Source organism: Tasmannia lanceolata, unplaced genomic scaffold (genome assembly GCF_043159265.1).
Source record: "Tasmannia lanceolata isolate RefF3 unplaced genomic scaffold, GAP_Taslan_0.1 ptg000012l, whole genome shotgun sequence".
In the NCBI taxonomy this organism is placed as follows: domain Eukaryota; kingdom Viridiplantae; phylum Streptophyta; class Magnoliopsida; order Canellales; family Winteraceae; genus Tasmannia; species Tasmannia lanceolata.
Window position 1 is genome coordinate 4533567 of NW_027518689.1, and position 21062 is coordinate 4554628.

Consider the following 21062-nt stretch of genomic DNA (forward strand, 5'->3'; position numbering starts at 1 on the left):
CCACACAATTTCTTTCAACAGATATCAAGTAAAATATAATGGTATCGGTACTAGTCGAGAATCTAAAATCAATATAGTGAATAAAAATCATGTAGTTCAGAATGTTGTAAATACTAAGCATAAGAGGAAAAGTTTTGGTAGAGAGATATCCATTTAATATAGAAGGTTGGCAAGCAGCCTACTTTGTAATTCATCATCTGGACCACTTTTTTTAATAAATAGGCATTGTGCAAGGATCACGGCCTGTTGTATTGCATCTAGAGACATTTTAGCATCCCCACCATTGTGAATAACAATTGGATCAACTCCGGCATCTTTCCCATTTTCGACCAGCTTTGGAGTCATCAATATCTCACAATCATTATATTGCTCAAGGGAATGTGAAACCATCTTATCTTCACCAACAGTAGAATTACATCCCCGGAGTGTAGGATTTGAACTGGAGATGGTTTTACTGATATTTTTCTGCTCATTTGAGTTTGCAACAAGAACCATCTGAGCCTTTGCCACTGCCTACAATAAAGAATCAGACCCAGAGTAAGTAACTAGATAATTCCAACTAGTTTTCAAATAACGGATCCAAATAGAAAAGACCTGGTGAACAGTCCGAAAGCCAAGAACACCAGTGACGGAAAGTTGCAGCCCAGATGCTTCTTCAGCTTCATTAAAAAATAGCCTGGACAAAAAGGTATCTCAATAGATCAAGAGAAAGGGAAAATAGATGTTCCCGTTCAAAAAGGTATCTCAATAGATCAATGAAAAAGGAAGACCTGAGTTTTGGGCTTATGCCTTTGATCTTCAATGGTATGAAGCATAAAAGTGCAATTGAAGACAAGGATGAAGTACTAGAAGCCTCATGTAATGTTCAAAAGATAAAAATTTGGATCATATCAACCAATCCAAATCCAAATCACACCATCAAACAGTTGAAACAACTATTAGCAAATGAAAATGCCAATGACAACTATGGTTCCAACAAGATGCCACATCATTCCAGTTACATTGCTTAGCATTTTTCATTGGAAAGACAATAACTGCATGGTATAATTATTGGTCCATGAAAATATTAAAATATGATATTAAAGGAAAAACAATTGGAAAAACTGAGTGCCAACGAGGAAATTTTATTTTTATATAAAAATTAAGAAAAAAAAATTGAGTTCAGAACTCAGGTCTTTGCTTGTAGAGCTGATTCTTCAAATATTGAAACTGAATGAGAATTTGAATCCTTCTTGGATTGGGAAGTCCTAAAGGTAGATTGGTAAAAAAGTTTTTTAATCATTCAAATAAAATCCAGAGATTGAAAAAAAAAGTGGGAAGTTAGTTAAGATAGAAACTCCACTTTCTCATTTATCCCACGACAGTCTTGGAAAGAAAGGGGCGAAGTGCACAACTTCACCTAGCTTACTAAAAGAAAGGAACATTTTGAATAGAACATGTAGTGGACGAAGTGGCAGTAGTCTCACAACTACCTCAAAAGCTTCCTTATCAATAGAGGAGACAAGAGAATAAAGAAAAGAGATGATACACGGTTCAAAAGTAGCGAAGAAAGAGAAGAAAACTCAGGTAAAAATTGTTTAAGCCTTTTCATTCCTTTCGTTTTTGCAAGGGAGTAGATGATCTTTTCCTTTGGGAGAGGAAGGACACTTATACCAAGAAGATAAAAAAACAACCTTCAAATGAAATAGAGAAGAATCCTGAGAAAAAGACTCCTCTAATATAAAAAAATTGGGAAGAGACCGTGAAAAGAGGATTTTATCAATGAAATACAAAACGTTTCAACATGGAAGAATTGAAGAGAAGAATTTCAAGAAGAAAAGGAGACCAAATTACAAGAAGAAGGATCACCTCCAAAGAAGTGAAGAAGAGTTTTGTCAATGATAATTAATCTTCAAATTATGACATCTTTCAAAAGAAGATTATGAAGCCTATACAGTTAAAACTAATCACACCAACAGATCTTCAACGTCTTCCGGTCCCACCACTTTATCTGAAAGTATTTTCCCAATCAACCCCCCGGTATAGAATCACAGCAACAGATCTTCCACGTCTCCCACAATTTTAGTTGAAAGTCCTTTCCCAATCAACCCCACAGTATAGTTTCAACGTCATGATATTAACAAAGCAATGGAAGCATATCAGTAGAGTTCAAAGCATAGTTACCAGAAACTTCCTGGTTGGATGGGAAGATTGCTTACCCGAAAACTCACTTCGGAAGCTAAGTTCTTCTTGCTTCCCAAATTAAAGGGAAGAGCACTTCCCGAATTTAGGGGAAGCGTGATTCCCCAACGCTTCCTACATGTATCCTCATAATTAAGAGTACGCTCCATATTTTGGTGATTATTTCTTACTAAAACAATATTTTCTATTTTTGATAATGTTGAGGGAGCATATATTTTTTTTTTAAAAAGAGTATTTAGAACTTAAAAATTTATCTTAAATTTCAAATGAAACTTATGCGGATCTTTTTCTAAAAACTTAACATTTAATATGTGTGTGTGTGTGTGTGTGAATAAAACATATGAAATTGTGAATACCTAAAATTTGTAATAGCAACTAGTCACGAAGTCATCTTTTCTACTTGTAATCCTTACCAATATTAACCTTTCTTCCCTGACCTTCTACAATCTTACTCTTTCTACGTACTTCTTGTTCACTTCCAATGAGGCTTATTACATATTTCGTGTTGACTTTCAATGACGCTTCCCACAAATTCTCTATACTTTCTTTAGAGTTTTTGCTTCCCGCATTTTCTATTTTCTAAACCCGTCGCTTCCCGTTTTCGCTTGCCGTATCTTTTCTCGCACTCGCATCCCACTCTAACAACAAGGGTTCAAAGTCATTACACCAAAAGATCTCCAACGTCTTCTGCCATTTTATCTGAAAGCCCTTTCCCAATCAACCCCTCGGTAGATTCTTCCATCAATTTCAGATGGCTCTCATTACGCCGATCAACTTCCAACCTATAACACCCTTGGATGTACGCATGATCACAGTAGTAGAAGTAAAAGTTAAACTTCGATTAATCTTCAGAATTGTTTCTTCCGGTGATGTTCAGCTCAATGTTCCAATTGATCTCCATGTCATCTAACCCATTGACCTCAAAATCCTAAGGGTTGATTAGATAGGAAATTTTCTTTAAGGAAATACAACAGTAAGGGTTCTCTTCTAGAAGGATTCGTGTAAGATTTTATAACTCGAGTCTCTTCTAGGACGACTATAGTAAGAGTTCAAACTTCAGGAACATGTACAAATCTAGGAGTCCCTCTTCAAGAAGGGATCTTGTAAGAGTTCAAAATTAAAGAAAATTTATAGCTCTAAAAGTTCCTCTTCTAGGAGCACTCTTGTAAGAGTTCAAAATTGAAGAAGATTTTACAACTCTAAGAGTCCCTCTGCCGAGAGGAATCTTGTTGTAAAACTCCAAAATTTTAAAAAAATATATTACAACTACAAGAGTCCCCCTTCTAGAAGGGCTTCTAGTAAGAGTTCAAAATTCAAGAAAATATACAGCTCTAAGAGTCTCTCTTATGGGAGGGCTCTTGTGCGAGTTCAAAATTCAAGAAAATGTCAACATACAACTCCAAGAGTCCCTCTTAGAAAAGAACTCCAGTTAAAGTTCAAAATTCAAGAGATTTAAAACTCTTAGAATAAAAAATCCTAAAGAGGTTCTATAGCTCTTGTAAGAGTTCAAAATCCAAATTCCTCTTTTGGAGGACTCTTGTAAGAGTTCAAAATCCAAAAGAATTTGTACAGATCCAAGAGTCACTCTTCTCAGAGGTCTCTTGTTAGAGCCTAGATATCAAGATCACCTACAACGCGTAAAGAGAATTGCTATAAGAATCCAAATTTCCAAACTATTGATAAATCTAAGAGTCCCACTCTAAGGACTCTCAAAAGAAGCATTTACAAAACATACATGATTAGGAGAACCATAACTAATAATTAATTTCAATAACATTTTTGCCTCTAAAATGCTTTAGCTAGAAAACCTCAAGAATAATCAGATGCATCTCTATTAAGATATGTAATTAATGGTCAGTAGTGTTTCAACTAATTAATTAAACCTCTTCTTTCTTCTTGAAAGAGGGAAATTTTTTATATCAATACGCTCATGTGTGTATCTTTCCAATGCATAATTTTTAGTGAACACCTCGCACATAGATGTGCCAAAAAATGAGGAAAAATCTACATGGGAAGCCATAAGGATTTTGAAGCCGTAAGGCTTTTGGCGGAGCAAGTTTAGAATTAAAGATAAATATTAATATAAAAACAAAGAAAAAGAGGAAAGACGAGTATCATAGAAAGTATGCGTTAAAAGAGTCAAACATGGCCAAAAGATAAATGGAGCTACAAGGAAAACTTTGGGCAATCTCCAAGGAGATATAAAATTACTAGAAACATACTTAGTGACATTGTTAGTTACCCTCCATCTTTCAAAACATTTTTGCCATCTAAAATGCTTTAGCTAGGAAACCTGAAGAATAATCTGATGCATTTGTATTAAGATATGTAATTAATGGCCATTAAACCTCTTATTGAAAGAGGGAAATTTTTTATATCAATACGCTCATTTGTGTATCTTTCCCATGCATAATTTTTTGTGAACACCGAGCACATAGATGTGCCACAAAATGAGGAAAAATCTACATGGGAAGCCATAAGACTTTTGGTGGAGCAAGTTTAGAATTAAAGATAGATATTTATATAAAAAGAAAGAAAAAGAGGAAAGACAAGCATTATAGAAAGTCTATGTTAAAAGAGTCAAACATGGCCAAAAGATACATGGAACTACGAGGAAAATTTTGGGCAATCTCCAAGGAGATATAAAATTACTAGAAACATGCTTCGTGACATTGTTAGTCACCCTCCATCTTTAAGGAGTTGAATGTCAGATCTACAACCAATCTAAAGACCTTGAAAAAGAGCATGAGAATCTACTTCATTTGAGTCTTTGATGCCAATGGGACCAATATACGTCATCCAAACATCGCCTTCATAATATTTTTTTCCTTGAGAACTATCACCCTCATGACCTTCAATCACACCACCAACACCTGCAGAGCCCATATTGCCGGAGTAGGAACCATCAAAGTTGAGCTTGAGTACCCCCATCAAAGGAGGAGCCCAGTGACCAACACACTTCGGTTTCAACTAGACTCTTCTTTCTCCGTTAGGATTCAAATAAAAAATAATAATTACTTTAAATCATTCTTTAAGGAAAAAGCACAAAATATAACCAACCTCAAAAATTGAATTGCATCCATGCGGTTGGAATACTCCAACCACAAACATTTTCCTATTATTATTTGCTTAAATCAAAAACCCAAAGAGGGCCCACACTAATGACTTTGGTCACTAAACATACTTACAGTAAAATACCTAAACATTCTTTACAATGAAATACTCAAAATATCCCTTAACATATAAAACCCATGAAAAAAACCCCATTATATAAAACTCCTGGGGCTATAAGATGATGGACTCCATCAATTCTTCTATATACATAAGCCATCTTCATGCGAGAAAAAATTAAACAACGTACATCTATCGAAATTCTAAGATGTAACCCTTCATATCCACCTCATAAAAGCTACCAAAAACATATTTTTACGAAGCACAAAGTGAAGGTAATGGTATCTTTACCATAAACGTAGTTGGTGTAATGGAAGATTAACAAAACACATTATTACAATGTTTTAAATCATATGTCATAATCTACAATAATACAATAAACAAGTCAATATAGGGATCACGAAAGGAAAATTCTACTAGACAATACTTCTAATAAAATTTCATTGGTAGACATATAGTGATACACAACAATTTAAAAATTAGTAAGGAACTCACCTTGAAGGATCAACTCGACCATATGTAAGTTCTATTACTCCTGCTTCCAAATGAGCCAATGACACAATAGTTGAAGCTTCTCCATAGCACAACTTGGTGCCCCAATAGCCCGTTACTCTATCCAAATTGCCAAAATGATGTAGAATGTCACTTATCAAGACTTGCAAAAGATCATATAAAGAAGAAGATCGCTCATCCAAAATCCTTTGTTGAAGGAGAATAATTCTAGTTAGCCACCAAGAGATGGTTTTGATTCCACTAAAACTAGAACTCTTCCGCTCCAGCAAAAAGTCTTTCGTCTTGATCAGCAACGTCTTGGCATAAACCATATACTATAAAACAATTGAATTGTTATAGCCTAGACTAGCAAATACAGCCCAAAACAATTGAATTGTTCCATACCTAATATGTTATTCAAAAATCATCATTAACAAAATCAAAATGTATATGGACAAGAAAAACAAAGTACCCAAAAACACATTGAATAGAAAACGCTAATAAGAACAAGAGAAAGATGGGGACCTTCATGGTGCATTAGAAGAGAAACCGGGTGAGAAACATCTATGAAAAGAGCAATGGGTGAAGTTCACTACTAGTATGAGAAAGTTTTCTAAATTCATCGATGATAATGATCTAATTGAGACCCCGTGTCAGGTGCCAAGTTTACATGGACAAACAACCAAACTCCGACATTGATTACTAAATTGGACAGATTTTTTGTCTCTAACGTGGTTTTAAATTTCCACCGAAACTGGCACAAAATGACCGAAATATTTCCATTTCCATCCCCACCGAAACCAAGACCGAAATGACCGAAATGCATAAACCTAAATCAGAACTGTAATAGCGGTATACTATATTCTATGCATTACATGTTTATATGTGTAAGAATTGCGTGCAAAATGTGGTGCATGTATTATGTACAAATATTTATATGAATTACATGTGAAATTTTGTAGGTACTAAATTACCATACATGCGCGACAGTGCATTTTACTAGGTGTTAGATATTTTTAAACCATTATGGATGATAGCTTTGCTTATGTGATGGTCTCCAAGTGTATATTTGTGCTTATTCTAGCATTTCCTGAAGTTTCATTTTTAAATTCTATCATTTGCTCCATATGTTTACTTGATTTTATAGGATTTCCACCAAAATTTCCAACTGAAACCGAAATGTTTCCATTTCTGTAGTGACGGAAACTGAAACCGAAACCGTAATTGAAAACCTTGGTCTCTAAAGAGTGGAAGAACCTCTTCCCTAAGTCGGGTCTTACCTCTACCTTGTCCTATTTCGGATCATTGTCCCCTCATCCACTAAACTGAAGCCCCCTAACTCCGGTCCTAAGCCCTTTAGATACAATCTAGTATGGCTAAAGGTCCAAAGATTCTATGTAGTGGTTGATGCTCGGTAGAAAGAACACAAGGAAGGCTGGAGCAGCTATAAATTTATGAGTAAACTGAAACTCATCAAAGGAATGAGCAAATAACGGAATAAAGACAGTTATTTGAAACGGATTTCCAAAAAGGAAGACATTCTCAAAGCTATTGATCAGTTAGATAATATTAATGAAGAGTGACCCCTGAAAGAAGGGTAGAAAACTACTCCTCTCGAAGCAAAAAACCGAATATGAGAACAAAATCAACTGGGTGCAAGTTAGCTTGAGGCCAAAATCTAGAACCACCAGGTTAAAAGGAGACAAAAAAACATGGATTTCTTCCACAAGATGGAGAACGCCAGGAGAACAAAAAATCAAATATTATCGGTTACGGTTGGTACTTCCTTGATTGAAAATCAAAAGGATATCAATCAGGTTTACGCAAGACTAGCGAAGACTTGTTTGTGAGAATTTAGAATTATCAGCAAAACTGATATACAAAGAGAGATGCTAAAAAAATTGAAATGAAGTGAGGTCAGCTATATTATGTATGCCTAGAGACAAAGCACCTGTCTCGATCGATTTCCAATAGCTTTCTACCTAGACTTTTGTGAGACTATCAAGGAGGAATTGATGGGAGCTTTTGAGGATTTCTACATGGCGGGTAAATTTAAGTTATTTAACAAAAGCATAAATGCCACCTTCATTGCTCTTATCCTAAAGCAGGAAGGAGTGGTGGAGACAAAAGACTATTGTCCCATTAGCCTGGTCAGTGATCCTTACAAAATTATTTTCGATGTGATAGTTACTAGACTAAATCAGCTCTGTTGAGTATAGCGTCCCCAAGTAGCATTTATTGGAGACAAACAGATTTAGATGCATTATGATTGCTCATAAATGTTGGACCTCCATGAATCATAGCAAAATAGAGGGGTTGATGTGCAAGATCGACCTTGAGAAAGCTTAAAATTTCATAGATTACATTTTAAGGAAAATGGGCTTTGGTTTCTCTTGGAAATCTTGTATTAAGGCGTGTACATCAATTGCTTCCTTCTCGTTGTCCATCAATGGCACACCAAACTGTTATTTCAAAAGTGGACGTGAAAGATCTTTTCAGAGGTGTTAAAATGGGTGAACTATCTCCACATATTTCTCATCTCTAATATTCGGATGGAATTATTATTTTTTGCTGACAATCAAGTGCAAGATCTCAAGAACATAAAAGATACTTTAAAATGATGTAAAGCCATATCAAGGTTGAATAGCAACTAGTCTAAAAGTTCCCTTATAAGCATAAAAGTTGATAATTCCAGAACGGCCTTTATGGCGGAGAAATTCGGATGTGGAATGGACAAGCTCCCAACCACATCTCTTGGCTTGCCTTTGACTATTGGAGTTCCTTTTTTGTCCTTATGGTCGATTATAGTTGACAGGATGGAAAGGAAACTTCCTGTAAGGGACAAAAATTACCTATCCTTTGGAGGTTAGATCGCTCTGACTGAAGCAACTTTGGCCAACCTTCCAGTGTATTTTATGTCCCTAATCAAGATTCCTTCTACCATTATGAAAGAATAATAGAAAGGATTTCGAGACACTTCCGACAGGACGGTAAGGGATAAATTAAGAAGCACAAACACTGACTAAATTTGGAAGAGGTCTATAGGGCGGAACAAAAAAATGGAGGTCTAGGTACTGGAAATATCTAAAAAATAAATAGATCACTCCTTGGAAAGTGGCTATGTAGATACTGGGAGAGAGAAAGAGAGAGAGGAATGTGATATGGAGAAAGTTTTTCAAGATAAATATGATAATTACATGAATCCTTAGATCACCAAAAGCCTTACCAAAGGCAAGGGATCAGCTGTGTGCCAGTCGATCAACTCAACAGTGGAGCAATCTAACAAAGGACTCGGATTCTCCATCGACAAAGGCAATAGGATCAATTTAAGGGAAGATTGTTGGAAAGATAACTAATCTTTATGCAACAAATATCCATCTTTATACATATTATGCATATGTACTGTAAAGTGGAAGAGATGATGAAGGAAAATAACAAGGGGAATGGAATTGGAATTCCCATCAGTACTTTAAAGACCAAGAAGACCAGCAATTCCAAGAGCATATTGACACATTGGATCGTATATATTTTCCAAAAACCTGACAGAGGGTGCTGGGTTTGGGAATCTCATGGTGATTTCACATCAAAGTCCTTTTGCAGATATCTCCGCTTCAAACACCTCACTCCTCATCTCAGAAGAATGGCTTGGAAAATTGCGGCTCCTCTTAGGACAAGGTTTTAAATTTCGGTTTTGGTGATTAGCGAAACGGAAACATTTCAGTTTTGGTACGAAATTTTGGCCGAAATCTTTTAAAATCACAGAAACATTTCGGAAAGAAATCATAACTGAAATCCGAGTAAGATCCTCACCACTCGTTTTCTTTATGTTTTCTGTCTTTTTCTTAGAAATATCTTAAAAGAAAGTCGTTATTCTTCTGTTTTTTGTAAGTGGAGTTGATTTCTGTCAGGGTTTCTATCGAAATGTCAACATTTCGACAGAACTTTGCTTTTTTTATCTGAGAAGTTGCACGTTTCGCATATTTCAACTGAAAGTCTGAAACATTAATGAAATCCTGAAATTTCTGGCAAATTCTTATATTTTTCCGAATCCAAGTGGATTTGGTTTCCATAGGCAGTCAAATAGAAATGTTTCGGCTGAAGTTTAAAATTGTCCTGCAGTAAACGATTTTATATAGACGCATATGTTTGAGTATCAATACTGTTGACATTTTGATAAAGATGTTCAGGAAGCCAAATAAATGTATCATGTGCAAGCAAAGTTAGGAATCCACCAGCCACCTATGCATCCACTGCTAGTATGCCAGAAATTTTGGTGCATCCTAAGATGTTTCGAAATGGAAAAGTCATTCCTAGAACTTGGCCTCACCTTCTAAACAGTTAGAAAATCAGTAAAGTGGGAAATAAAGGGAAAACCTTATGGAATTTGACTCAATATGCTATTGCTTGCTATATATGGAAGCAATGAAATAGTAGGATATTTGAAGACGAAAAGTATGAGAGCCTGATTTCCTCCATCAAGATCAACATTATCAGTTGGAGTCTGGATGCTTAGAAGTATACCAAATTTGTAACAATTACTATTCGATACCGGTATGAGGTTTTAAATGATAAGAAGTCTTGTAGTAAAATCCGTTTAAGTATGAAGCCTCTGCTTGCCATTACCATCAAAGTCAATTTTGACAGGAGTTTTCTTGGAAATCCCAGATCAGCTGGAATAGGAGGCGTGTTTAGAAATCATAAAGGCAAGATTCTCACAGCGTTCACTAGGCATATTGGTATTCCGAACTCGAACGAAGCTGAAAGTAAGGATCTTTTGCAAGGCTTTATCATTCTTGATTCCATCAGAAGCAAAACAAAAATAGGAGGAAGGCGACTCGACAATCATCATATCTTGATTATTTACGAACTTAATGAAATGTATCCATGATTTTAAAAAGGAAAAGCCCAATGTATTTCTTCAAATCCGCACATCGGCCAATGCCTTAGATGATGAGTTGGATTAATCAGGAACGCATCGCTTCCTTAGCTATTTGCATTGGTTCTTCCTTGCAGTTTTTATTTCTTGGTTTGCTAGGATCACATCTTCCCTTTTTCAAATAAGCATGGAATTGCATATTTAGCCACATTTATATACATCAAATGTGTGTTCAAAATGGCTCAATTGGGAGCTATGTCATATTTCATGGAATCACAATTGCGCTGGTTATTTAGATTTCATTCTTTGATCCAAAGAATCTAAATTGATTTTCCAAGCTACTTGTTGCATAATTTATGTTGCTAGAACTCAAATCCCATATGGTACATCACCAAACTCAAAATCCAACTTCAAATGTTAGGATGTGTTCAAACACTAGAATGGAAAAAGAATACTTTTTATTAAATTGATCTTTAAAGGTTTATTTCTCGTATCATTGTTCGAAACTTCGAATTCATGTGTTGAACTGAGCTCGATCAAAGTTTTTATGCCTGTTTGGAAAAGATTTAAGACCCAGTAGAATGATCAATAGATGCTCACATGCTACTCTTGCTTCTCCCCTATGCTTGAGCTCCAAAACATGTTCTTTCTCCTTGCTTCTAGGATTAGGGTTAGCTAACTATGGCTCCTAATAACCAGATTTATAAAAACCATGAGAATGAACAAGAGGATTGGGTCTATTGGACTTTTTTTTTTTTTGAAAGGTGGTTGGGTCTATTCGACTAACTCAACATCCTCAAGCAATACTAAGGTAACTCCTAGAAGCAAGTTCTCTATGACACTATACCCCTAGTTGTTACTTCTTAACCACTTTAAGTAAGCTTAAGTTATGTAAATTACTTCCATGTCTCTTCTCATCCCCTTATTCAATCCCTATGAAGTATTCACCACTGTCAAAGCTCCGTGAATGAATCCATGGGATTGAATCCAATGAGTTGATCTAATAAGAAAAACATTTCAAATCAATTATAAAGTAGATATATAAACAGATTGGAAAAAACTTGATCAAAAACATTGAGCGGTAGGCGCCTATCTTATTATGATATTAATATGATCATTTGAGAAATCATATAAAGTATGTTACAGAAACACTGAGCATCTCTCATTGTTGATTTGTCAACCATGTAACAAATGTGTCAGACACCCAAAACATCGTGTTATTTTCTATTCTTTTGTTGATGTAAAGAACCTGATCAAACAATCCAAAACACTACAGACCGCTCAGTTTTAAAGACCGGAGCAGCTTTAGCTACGGAGGTATAAACCCTCAAAATGACGTTGAGGGTGATCAATCTAGAAGCAATGACCAATATGTGAAGATAGTGATGTAGAGCTATCAATGACCTGAAGCCTTGCTCTAGGAAGGCAGCTCTGATATCAATTTTGATGTAGAGCTACGTAAAGTGGAAGCTCTGATACCAAGTCTGATGTAGAGTGAGCTTTTGGCTGCTCTTAATACTTCAGCCCTCTGTCTCACTTCATTTGGAACTAAATTTTCTTTGACTTACTTGTAGATATCAGTAAACTAATGTAAACCTGGGAAGTTCTCATTCCAACTCAAACCAAAACTGAATGTAGCAAGATTAAATTTCACAGTTCAGTTCAATTTGAGCTAGAAATTAACTTCTACGGCAAACGATTTCTCATTCAGCTTATTCTCAATTGAACTGATCTAGTCAACTCTGGACTGGATCTAAAGAACTAATCTAGTTCAGCAGCCTCCATTCAATGGGAATTGAATTTGGAAGTTTGAAACAGCACACCAAGGGAATGTTCATGATAGAAGTAACTCAAGAAATTCACTCCAATTATAGTTCTAGGCCAGATAGATGTGTAGAAAATCAAATCAGCAGGGTTCTGCATTGGATCTAACAGCTTCATGCAAGTTTTCAGCTGAAATTGAGCAAATCTAATATGATCATCAACTTGGCGTGATTTCCACTTTTAATTCTCTGCTCAGATTACAATTGAACTGAAGGAGGGACTCCCAGTTCAGTTTCTGTTTAAAACAGAACTGAACGAGAAATGTTTAAGAAACCAAGCATGATTCGTGACTGATGCATTTTTCAGGAAAACTAGAAGTGTCCAATACAGATCTGGATATTTTGTTCCAGATTCGAATTCTTTTCAGAGACTTGAATAAGGAAGTTGGATCTTCTTCGAAAGATCTGAAACTTCTTCTCTTAGATCTGAGTTTAGACTCAAAAATCTCAGGTTATTCCATAGAACTTCTAGCAACTGTTGGTGTTAGTTCAGAAAATTCTGAACCACAGCTGATAGCACAGCACAAGTTCGAATCTTTTGGAATATAGACCAAAAGAGCAGTGAACTGCCAGCCTGCTATTCTTGGTAGTAAGCACTCAGAAATGAACTAGCTGTAAATTGTTTGAACAGCAAGAATAGGACCCACGCTTAACTGTTAGCAAAGGCATGTCGCAGAGTAGCAGATTTGAGATCTAGAACTCAGAGGTTATAACACGATTTATGAAAGTGTTACAACTCCTAAATGTAGCTGTTAATTCTGTGTTGCAGTTCTTGCAATCTAAATAGGACTGAATCTCGGTTCTACCAATAAGGAAGAGCAAAGAGTTTCATGAAATGAGTTCTGATATATCAATTTTGGAAAGCAAGAACACAGCTTAAGACAATAGTAATTCGGCTGATCACAGCAGGATGAACTTTAAAATTCAATCAAGTGACACAGTGTTCAGTTCTGTTCAGATCAGAACTGAACTTCAACTCGAGGTTTCTGTTCAATTCAGGGATTTGGAGCAACAGGCCATGGCTAATTTAGATCTAGGAATTCAATCTTTGTGACTCTTTTCCAATCTCAGATGGAATCACTAGGCAGACTTTACTATCTGATGAATTTAATGCTGGAAATCAGACAAGCAGTATCCATCCATTACGACAAACGGAAAGTGTTCAACCACATTCCATGTTATTTGCGGTTCAGATATGAACTGAACTATTCGGTTCACGGCTTCTAGGAGTTGTTTCCAACAGAAACTCAAGTAAGACTTCTCTGACTTGCAATTTAGGATAAAGGAGACTTACATTAGGTATGAACAATGGCAGATCTAGGAACTATTTTGATAGATCTTATTTGGAATAGAAATTTTAGAACTAAATTTGAATGAAGATTGAATGATTACATTCAAATGAATTGACAAGATGGAAAAAAGGATAAAGATGGGAATGTAAGACATTTACATGGGAGTTCCTTACAACTCACCAACAATGGAGGGAACTCCGCACACCAAGAACTGCAAACTCTCCAAAACTTTTATATTTCAAAAACTCCCCAAAAAACTACAGCAAGGGGGTATTTATAGGAAAGGTTATAGTTCCTTAGTGCTTGCCAATTAAGAGCTTAGGACTGCAACTTGGGTCGCGTTCAGCCCTAACCCGTCGGATTCAACCTGAGTTTTTCTCATGTTGGGTTGACATTAGCTCAGGTCGGGCCGGGTTAGGGTTGAGGCGCCGACAACCCGACCCGACACCAAACCCAAACTTAAGGATATTTTAAGTTTTTTACTCTTATATAAAGTTAAAACCTAAAACCCTAATCCCACAACACATTTCCTTTTCTTTTCTGCCACTTCCTCCCTCTTCTCCTCTGCCTTTCCCAATATCGATCTCCCTATCTGAGCCTCAAAACCCTCAACAATCTCCTCTGCAACGAGATATTAAAGTGCATACAAATCACCATTCTTCTTCGTTCCTAGGAGATGATAGAGATGGAGTTCGCCTGTTCATCTGTAGAGAACCAAAGGCTAGAAGCTAAGAATTCAATCCACGAAGAGCAAATCGTCATGCCCGAGATCCAACTCAGTAAATACCTCACTTCCGTCTCTTACCAAATCCGCCAATAGGCAGAGACATGGATGGAACAGATTGGTAAGGATCGGTTGCCTGATTGCTAGGGTTACTCTTCAGAGAGATGATGTCGAGTTACTCAATTTTGGTACTAATTGAAGGATCTTTGAGTCATTATTTTGAGCTACTGTATGGGTTAGCATACATGTCTGTTCCATGGCTGCTATGTGGTTCAAAGAATCACCACTCACTGAGAACACATGCCTTTCTCTCTCTACTTTCATCTTTGGATGGTTTCTTCCTTCTTCTTTTTGTTTAATTTTCACATATGGAATGGGGTAACTGAAACTCCTCAAAAATTTTGTTTGTGGTTTATTGGTGTAACTGCAGAGAACATCCACAAATTGAACTGATTTTGAACCTGTTTCAGAACCCATGAATTGTCTTTGCTTTCATATGCTCAGTACTGCTCTCTGCCAATAAGTAGACGGCTCCCCATTGGAGTGATGCAGTTATTCAAAACAGAATGTAAGTATGCCATTTGATTCAGTTTCTGATGTAAACTTATATCTTCATGTTGATCCTCTTGCATTTGTTCGCAGAGTTAAAGAGCTTCGTCAGGGACGCTTCCTTGTGAATACTTTCTCAGCAATGTATTCCGGATCTTCTTCTCAGCTTAATTTGTTTAATTTTTTTTAGAGTAACAATTAACAAATGTTGTGCCTCCATAGAGCTCTCTCTCTCTTTCACTGATATATCATTCCATTCTGAACTTATGAAGTAATGCAGGCTTCATAGTATGGAAGGGAAACCAATAGTAATTGAAGGTGAAAATAGAAGCAAAGGTATATCAGAAGCCTACCGATAGTAATTGAAGGTGCTGCCTACCAGATTGGATTATGTTCTGAAATAGAGACCTCAACCTTGAACTAGATGGTCCCCATGTAGAAGCTTCTATATCATACTTTGCAGAGGTTGACAATTTGTTTTCATTGAGCAGTCCTCAAGCTGTCTCTAGTCTCAACAGCAATGTCACTTTCTCTGAAGAGAGAAAGAGAGAGAGTCTCACCCTGGGCTTGTTTCTGTATTAAATGGTCAGTCAGCTTTGAAACCTTTTCTTTGGTTCAACTTCTACTTCAGGTGGTTGCACTCTCTGTTCTTGTCATCTCAATGTTTTCTTATTTGCTTTCTATTGCAACTTCCAAATTTTATCGCTTATGGAAGAGTATTCCGAATCAAGCGTCGCTCGTTCGGCTTCAACTCCCTTTGAAGCTTCTAATTGGCTTAGAGAGATCGCACTTTGATGACTCTTGGCCATTCTGATGTGATCTGATCGTTGGATCTTTCGTTTATTTTTATTTATCTTTTATTACATTGAGGCCATATGGTTATTTTAGGCATTATTTTGAGCCTATATGTGGGGGGATGTCCACATCATCTACACCCTACCCATGCACACACGACCATATTTTTCCCCGTATTTCTTTCCCTTGTAGTTGTCCTCTTTTACCCCTTCTGTTATTATTTGTTTTCAATGCAGATGAGGGCAATAAGGTCCATTCACCATCACTTAAGTTACTTAAATGAAAAGAATCTCACTGGTGGCAAAGAGGGTCTACTACAAGAGAAGACATAAAGAGAGATATGGGGAAGAGAAGCCCTAACTTTTGAAGAAGCAAAATTCCGTGCACTCCACAAAAGGAGCCGCAAATCTCAAAAAAACGCCTAGGGCATTTTCTCCTCCTCTCTTCTCTCTCACAAAGGTGAGTTTCTCTACTTCTTCCCTCTATTCTCCTCCATTCTTCCTTCTTTCTCCTCTCTTTCTTCCCCTCTATCTCCTTCTTTCTTCTTCTCCTTTTCTTCTTTTCTTTCTTCTCCTCTCTTCTTTTCCTTTCTCTTTTCTTATTTTCTTTTTCCTCTCTCTCTCTCTCTCTCTCTCTCTCTCTCTCTCTCTCTCTCTCTCTTGCCCCTCCTCTACTGACTCTCTTTACTCTCATATCTCTCTACTCCCGCCCCTCTCTCTTTTCTTTCTTCCCTTGTCTGCTGATCCCTCTCTCTATTCTCTTAGTATCTTCACCTCTGTTCCCATCTTTTCTCCTTCATATTTCTTCTTCCAATTTCTACTTCTACTTCCCTTCTTCTTCTTCTATTAATCCCTCCATACCAACTGTTTTGGCACTTGTTGCTGTCCTGCTTCGTACGGATCATATCGGCGGGCTTCTCCCCCATACTCTTGGCCTCTTTCGCACGGATTCGAAAGTGGAAGGACCGTTACACTGCCAGGTGAGATTTTTCCTTTATATCATCCCTATTTTATGCCCTTTTACCATTCTTTTATCCGTAGGATTCATCCACCTTACATTACCCTAGCTTTTTTAGATTTGTTACCATAGTTTAGTGTTGATTTGGGCCCTGGATATTTTATTCTCTTTGCGGACTGTAACGACCCGATTTCCGTCGTGTCGCTACGAGCAAAAGAAAGTAAAAATCATGGAAATATTTTTTTTTTTTATACAAGCATCAACGACGATCCCGATAGAATCTTATTACAACTGAAAGATGTCTTATCATAACAAAGTATTGATAGACATGGTAAATGACGCAAGGCGTCAAAATGTAAAAACTCAGGAACAGACTCTCTGATCACACAGTCCCTTATCCCATGGTTCCTTCATTTGCAAATGCTCCGCCATCTAATGCCTCAACCCCTGTGGTGGAGGAATCAACGTCAAAGCAGGGTCATCCAAAGACCGAGCAGAGTAAAAGAGACAATATAAACAGTTCATACAATATAATCCACATTTCAATAATGTCTAGAATAAAGATTACAATGCCCATGACAATATAAATCAAAGGAGTGACAATAATTTCAATGTATGCTATGTATGCATGTATGCAACAATTTTATAAAATGAGACAGCACAATCCCCAGGTACATCCGGCTTTTCCCCCATTTATTTTTCTGTCAGTTCTTTTCTGACTTTTTCATTTTCTTTTATTTTTTTCTGCCGGTGTCCTTGCCGCACGGCTAACCACTACCCCTGTCTGAAGGTAGTGACGTTATGGACTTGGATTACGGTCTCGCATTTGCCGAGCCGGGGATACTATCCCTCGGGGATACTTTCCCTTTTTGGTTGGTTTGCCAACGAAAGGCAGTACACGCTTCTCGCGTTGGCCTTTGGACCTTAGGTCCCAGGATGATTCCACCACACCCTTAAGTTCCCCTTCACTTTCCCCCATGTATGCAACATGTATGCAATTACTTACCTTTGCCTTTCTTCCTGCATTCATTTCAATTCATTTGATTCCAGCATTCATTTCAATTCATTTGATTCCAGGCAAGCGAGTATAAATTCACTAAGCAGGTATTTATCAGGCAATTTATAAGCAGAGCTACATTGCATAGACAATTATATTGAACACCATTACAAGACAAGGTCTAGCTGTCACCTGCCTTTTCTTATAGTCGCAGTAGGACGAGATGGCTCCTGTAGGCAAATAAGTGAAATAGGTCAACTTATTTTAGTCTAGGTCCTTTTAATATCACACAGACAACACTTGTCCTTTCTGTGTCCATTTATGTCCTAAAATAAGGTTCCCTGTGTTCACTATTCATGTGGGCCCCACATGCTACTATTCATGTGGGCCCCATCATGTCACTATTTATGTGGGCCCTGCATGTCACTATTTATGTGGGCCCCATCATGTCACTATTTATGTGGGCCCTGCATGTCACTATTTATGTGGGCCCCATCATGTCACTATTTATGTGGGCCCCATCATGTCACTATTCATTTCACCATAAGTTGATAAAGTTTACTTTACGGTTACTATGCTAGTATTTCACCGTTAAGTATATAGGTGGTAGAACCAACCATTACTTTATCCATATAGGTGGTAAAACCAACCATTACTTCAAATAAAATATAGGTAGGTGGTAGAACCAACCATGAAAGAGATCATTAAATAATTTAGGTGGTAGAACCAACCATTGAAAGAGATCATTAAATAATTTAGGTGGTAGAACCAACCATGAAAGAGAGACTATTATAAAAGACTTACTTGGTAGTGGATTTTCTTTTTCCTTCTTCTCTCTCTCTCTTCCTCTTTCTCTTTCTTCTCTTCTCTTCCTCTCTCTCTCTCTCTTCTCTTCTCTTCTCTTCTCTTCTCTTCTCCTTTTCTTCTCCTCCTCCTCCTCTATTTATAGACATTTTTTTGCATAGTACTTTTTGCATAGTAAAGACTATTTACTATTTTAAATTATTATTTCTGTCGGTCAATAGTATTTTTGCATAGTACTTTTGCATAGTAAAAACTATTTACTATTTTAAATTATTATTTTCGTCGGTTAACAGTATTTTGCATAGTTAATAATATTTTTTTATTATTAATTTTGTCGGTCAATAGTATTTTTGCATTTTTTTATTATTATTTTCGTCGGTGCGATGATATTTTCGTTTCCACTAGGGATGGGTCCCGCTGGTGGTAGGACCCGCTGGTCGTGGGGCCCGCTTGTGTGGGACCTACTTGTGTGGGACCTACTTGTGTGGGACTCGTTTGTAAATAGTACTCGGTGGGTCCTACTGTGAATAATACTTTTAAATAGTGTATCTCAATAGTGAACTTGCATAGTATTTAATCTCGCATAGTGACTATTGTGAATAGTAATTGTGAATAGTGACTATTGGAAATTTTTAACATATATATATATCTATTCCGTTTTTGTTGACATCTGGGGCGGTGGCTTAGTGGTAGGAAGCCGTTCAATCTTAGCTTAGACTTGGGTTCGAATCGTGTACGCCCCATTATGCCAGATGTCCTCATGCCCGATTAACTTGGGGAAAATGAGTAATGGCCGATGATTACCCACCTATGAGGCCATTTTTATATTTATATATATATATATTTTACCGGTTCTTACATTCTACCCCCCTAAAAAAAAAATTTCGTCCCCGAAATTCCTACGCCCATAACCTAGATATCTTGATAATCAGAATCTCGACACATGATAATTTAAGATCATCTCCTTTACTTTGTAAATCTTAATTTTGATTAGAAATTAACGTCTTGTGAAATCCATCATAATCTGCACTGCCTCTTAAATACTACTAATCTTCTATTCTAGGCAGACATTTTACTCCTATGAATTCCCTTGTTTCCCATAATCCAAAATTTATAAATAAGTTTTCTGACCTTCTGTTGCCCCATCCTGTACCTCGTTGTCATCGTTGATTAGGCCCCATCCTGTACCTCGTTGATTAGGGCGAAGAAACGCTTTTCAGTTCCTGGCTGTGCGTTCTTATCTTGGGTCAGAGGGCGGTACTGATTTCTTCTTCCCTGGTTCTGCTGATTGTTTGCACCGGTTGATATTGTGGCGGAGGTGGGCGGTTTTGGATGAAGGCTGGTGCCTTAGGGCAATCCCTTCTTCTCCAGCATTGCCCAACGTGAATCCTTCCACAGTGGGGGCACAAGTTCTTTGATGGTGGACCACTATCAAAAATTTTTTTTTTCTTTTTTTTTTTTTTTTTTTTTTCCAGTTTACCCTTGAAATGTGACACATCATATGTCACCTATTAGCTATCTAACCCTACTTAACGACACAACCCACAAGCACCAGGGTTTCCGTAAACCCGGGCTTTGATACCATAACTGTAACGACCCGATTTCCGTCGTGTCGCTACGAGCAAAAGAAAGTAAAAATCATGGAAATATTTTTTTTTTTTATACAAGCATCAACGACGATCCCGATAGAATCTTATTACAACTGAAAGATGTCTTATCATAACAAAGTATTGATAGACATGGTAAATGACGCAAGGCGTCAAAATGTAAAAACTCAGGAACAGACTCTCTGATCACACAGTCCCTTATCCCATGGTTCCTTCATTTGCAAATGCTCCGCCATCTAATGCCTCAACCCCTGTGGTGGAGGAATCAACGTCAAAGCAGGGTCATCCAAAGACCGAGCAGAGTAAAAGAGACAATATAAACAGTTCATACAATATAATCCACATTTCAATAATGTCTAGAATAAAGATTACAATGCCCATGACAATATAAATCAAAGGAGTGACAATAATTTCAATGTATGCTATGTATGCATGTATGCAACAATTTTATAAAATGAGACAGCACAATCCCCAGGTACATCCGGCTTTTCCCCCATTTATTTTTCTGTCAGTTCTTTTCTGACTTTTTCATTTTCTTTTATTTTTTTCTGCCGGTGTCCTTGCCGCACGGCTAACCACTACCCCTGTCTGAAGGTAGTGACGTTATGGACTTGGATTACGGTCTCGCATTTGCCGAGCCGGGGATACTATCCCTCGGGGATACTTTCCCTTTTTGGTTGGTTTGCCAACGAAAGGCAGTACACGCTTCTCGCGTTGGCCTTTGGACCTTAGGTCCCAGGATGATTCCACCACACCCTTAAGTTCCCCTTCACTTTCCCCCATGTATGCAACAT

At 37.2% G+C, this 21062-nt stretch overlaps 2 protein-coding genes across 2 annotated transcripts in view; both read right to left on the minus strand.

The window, feature by feature from the left end:
- LOC143887041 (uncharacterized) overlaps positions 1 to 21062 on the minus strand; it is a 69488-nt gene that overhangs the window by 41597 nt on the left and 6829 nt on the right. The window contains exons 3-5 of the mRNA XM_077391155.1: positions 5848 to 6179; positions 595 to 676; positions 183 to 513 (exon numbers count right to left, since the gene is read on the minus strand). Of these exons, the coding sequence (XP_077247270.1) occupies positions 183 to 513; positions 595 to 676; positions 5848 to 6179 (745 nt within the window). The remainder of the gene's footprint in view (positions 1 to 182; positions 514 to 594; positions 677 to 5847; positions 6180 to 21062) is intronic.
- Positions 16348 to 19097, minus strand: LOC143887872 (uncharacterized). Its single transcript, XM_077392107.1, has 2 exons — positions 18673 to 19097; positions 16348 to 16508 (listed from the first exon to the last, which is right to left on the minus strand). Exons 1-2 carry the CDS (start codon positions 18832 to 18834, stop codon positions 16431 to 16433), a joined length of 240 nt encoding a protein of 79 aa, XP_077248222.1. The 5' UTR covers positions 18835 to 19097; the 3' UTR covers positions 16348 to 16430.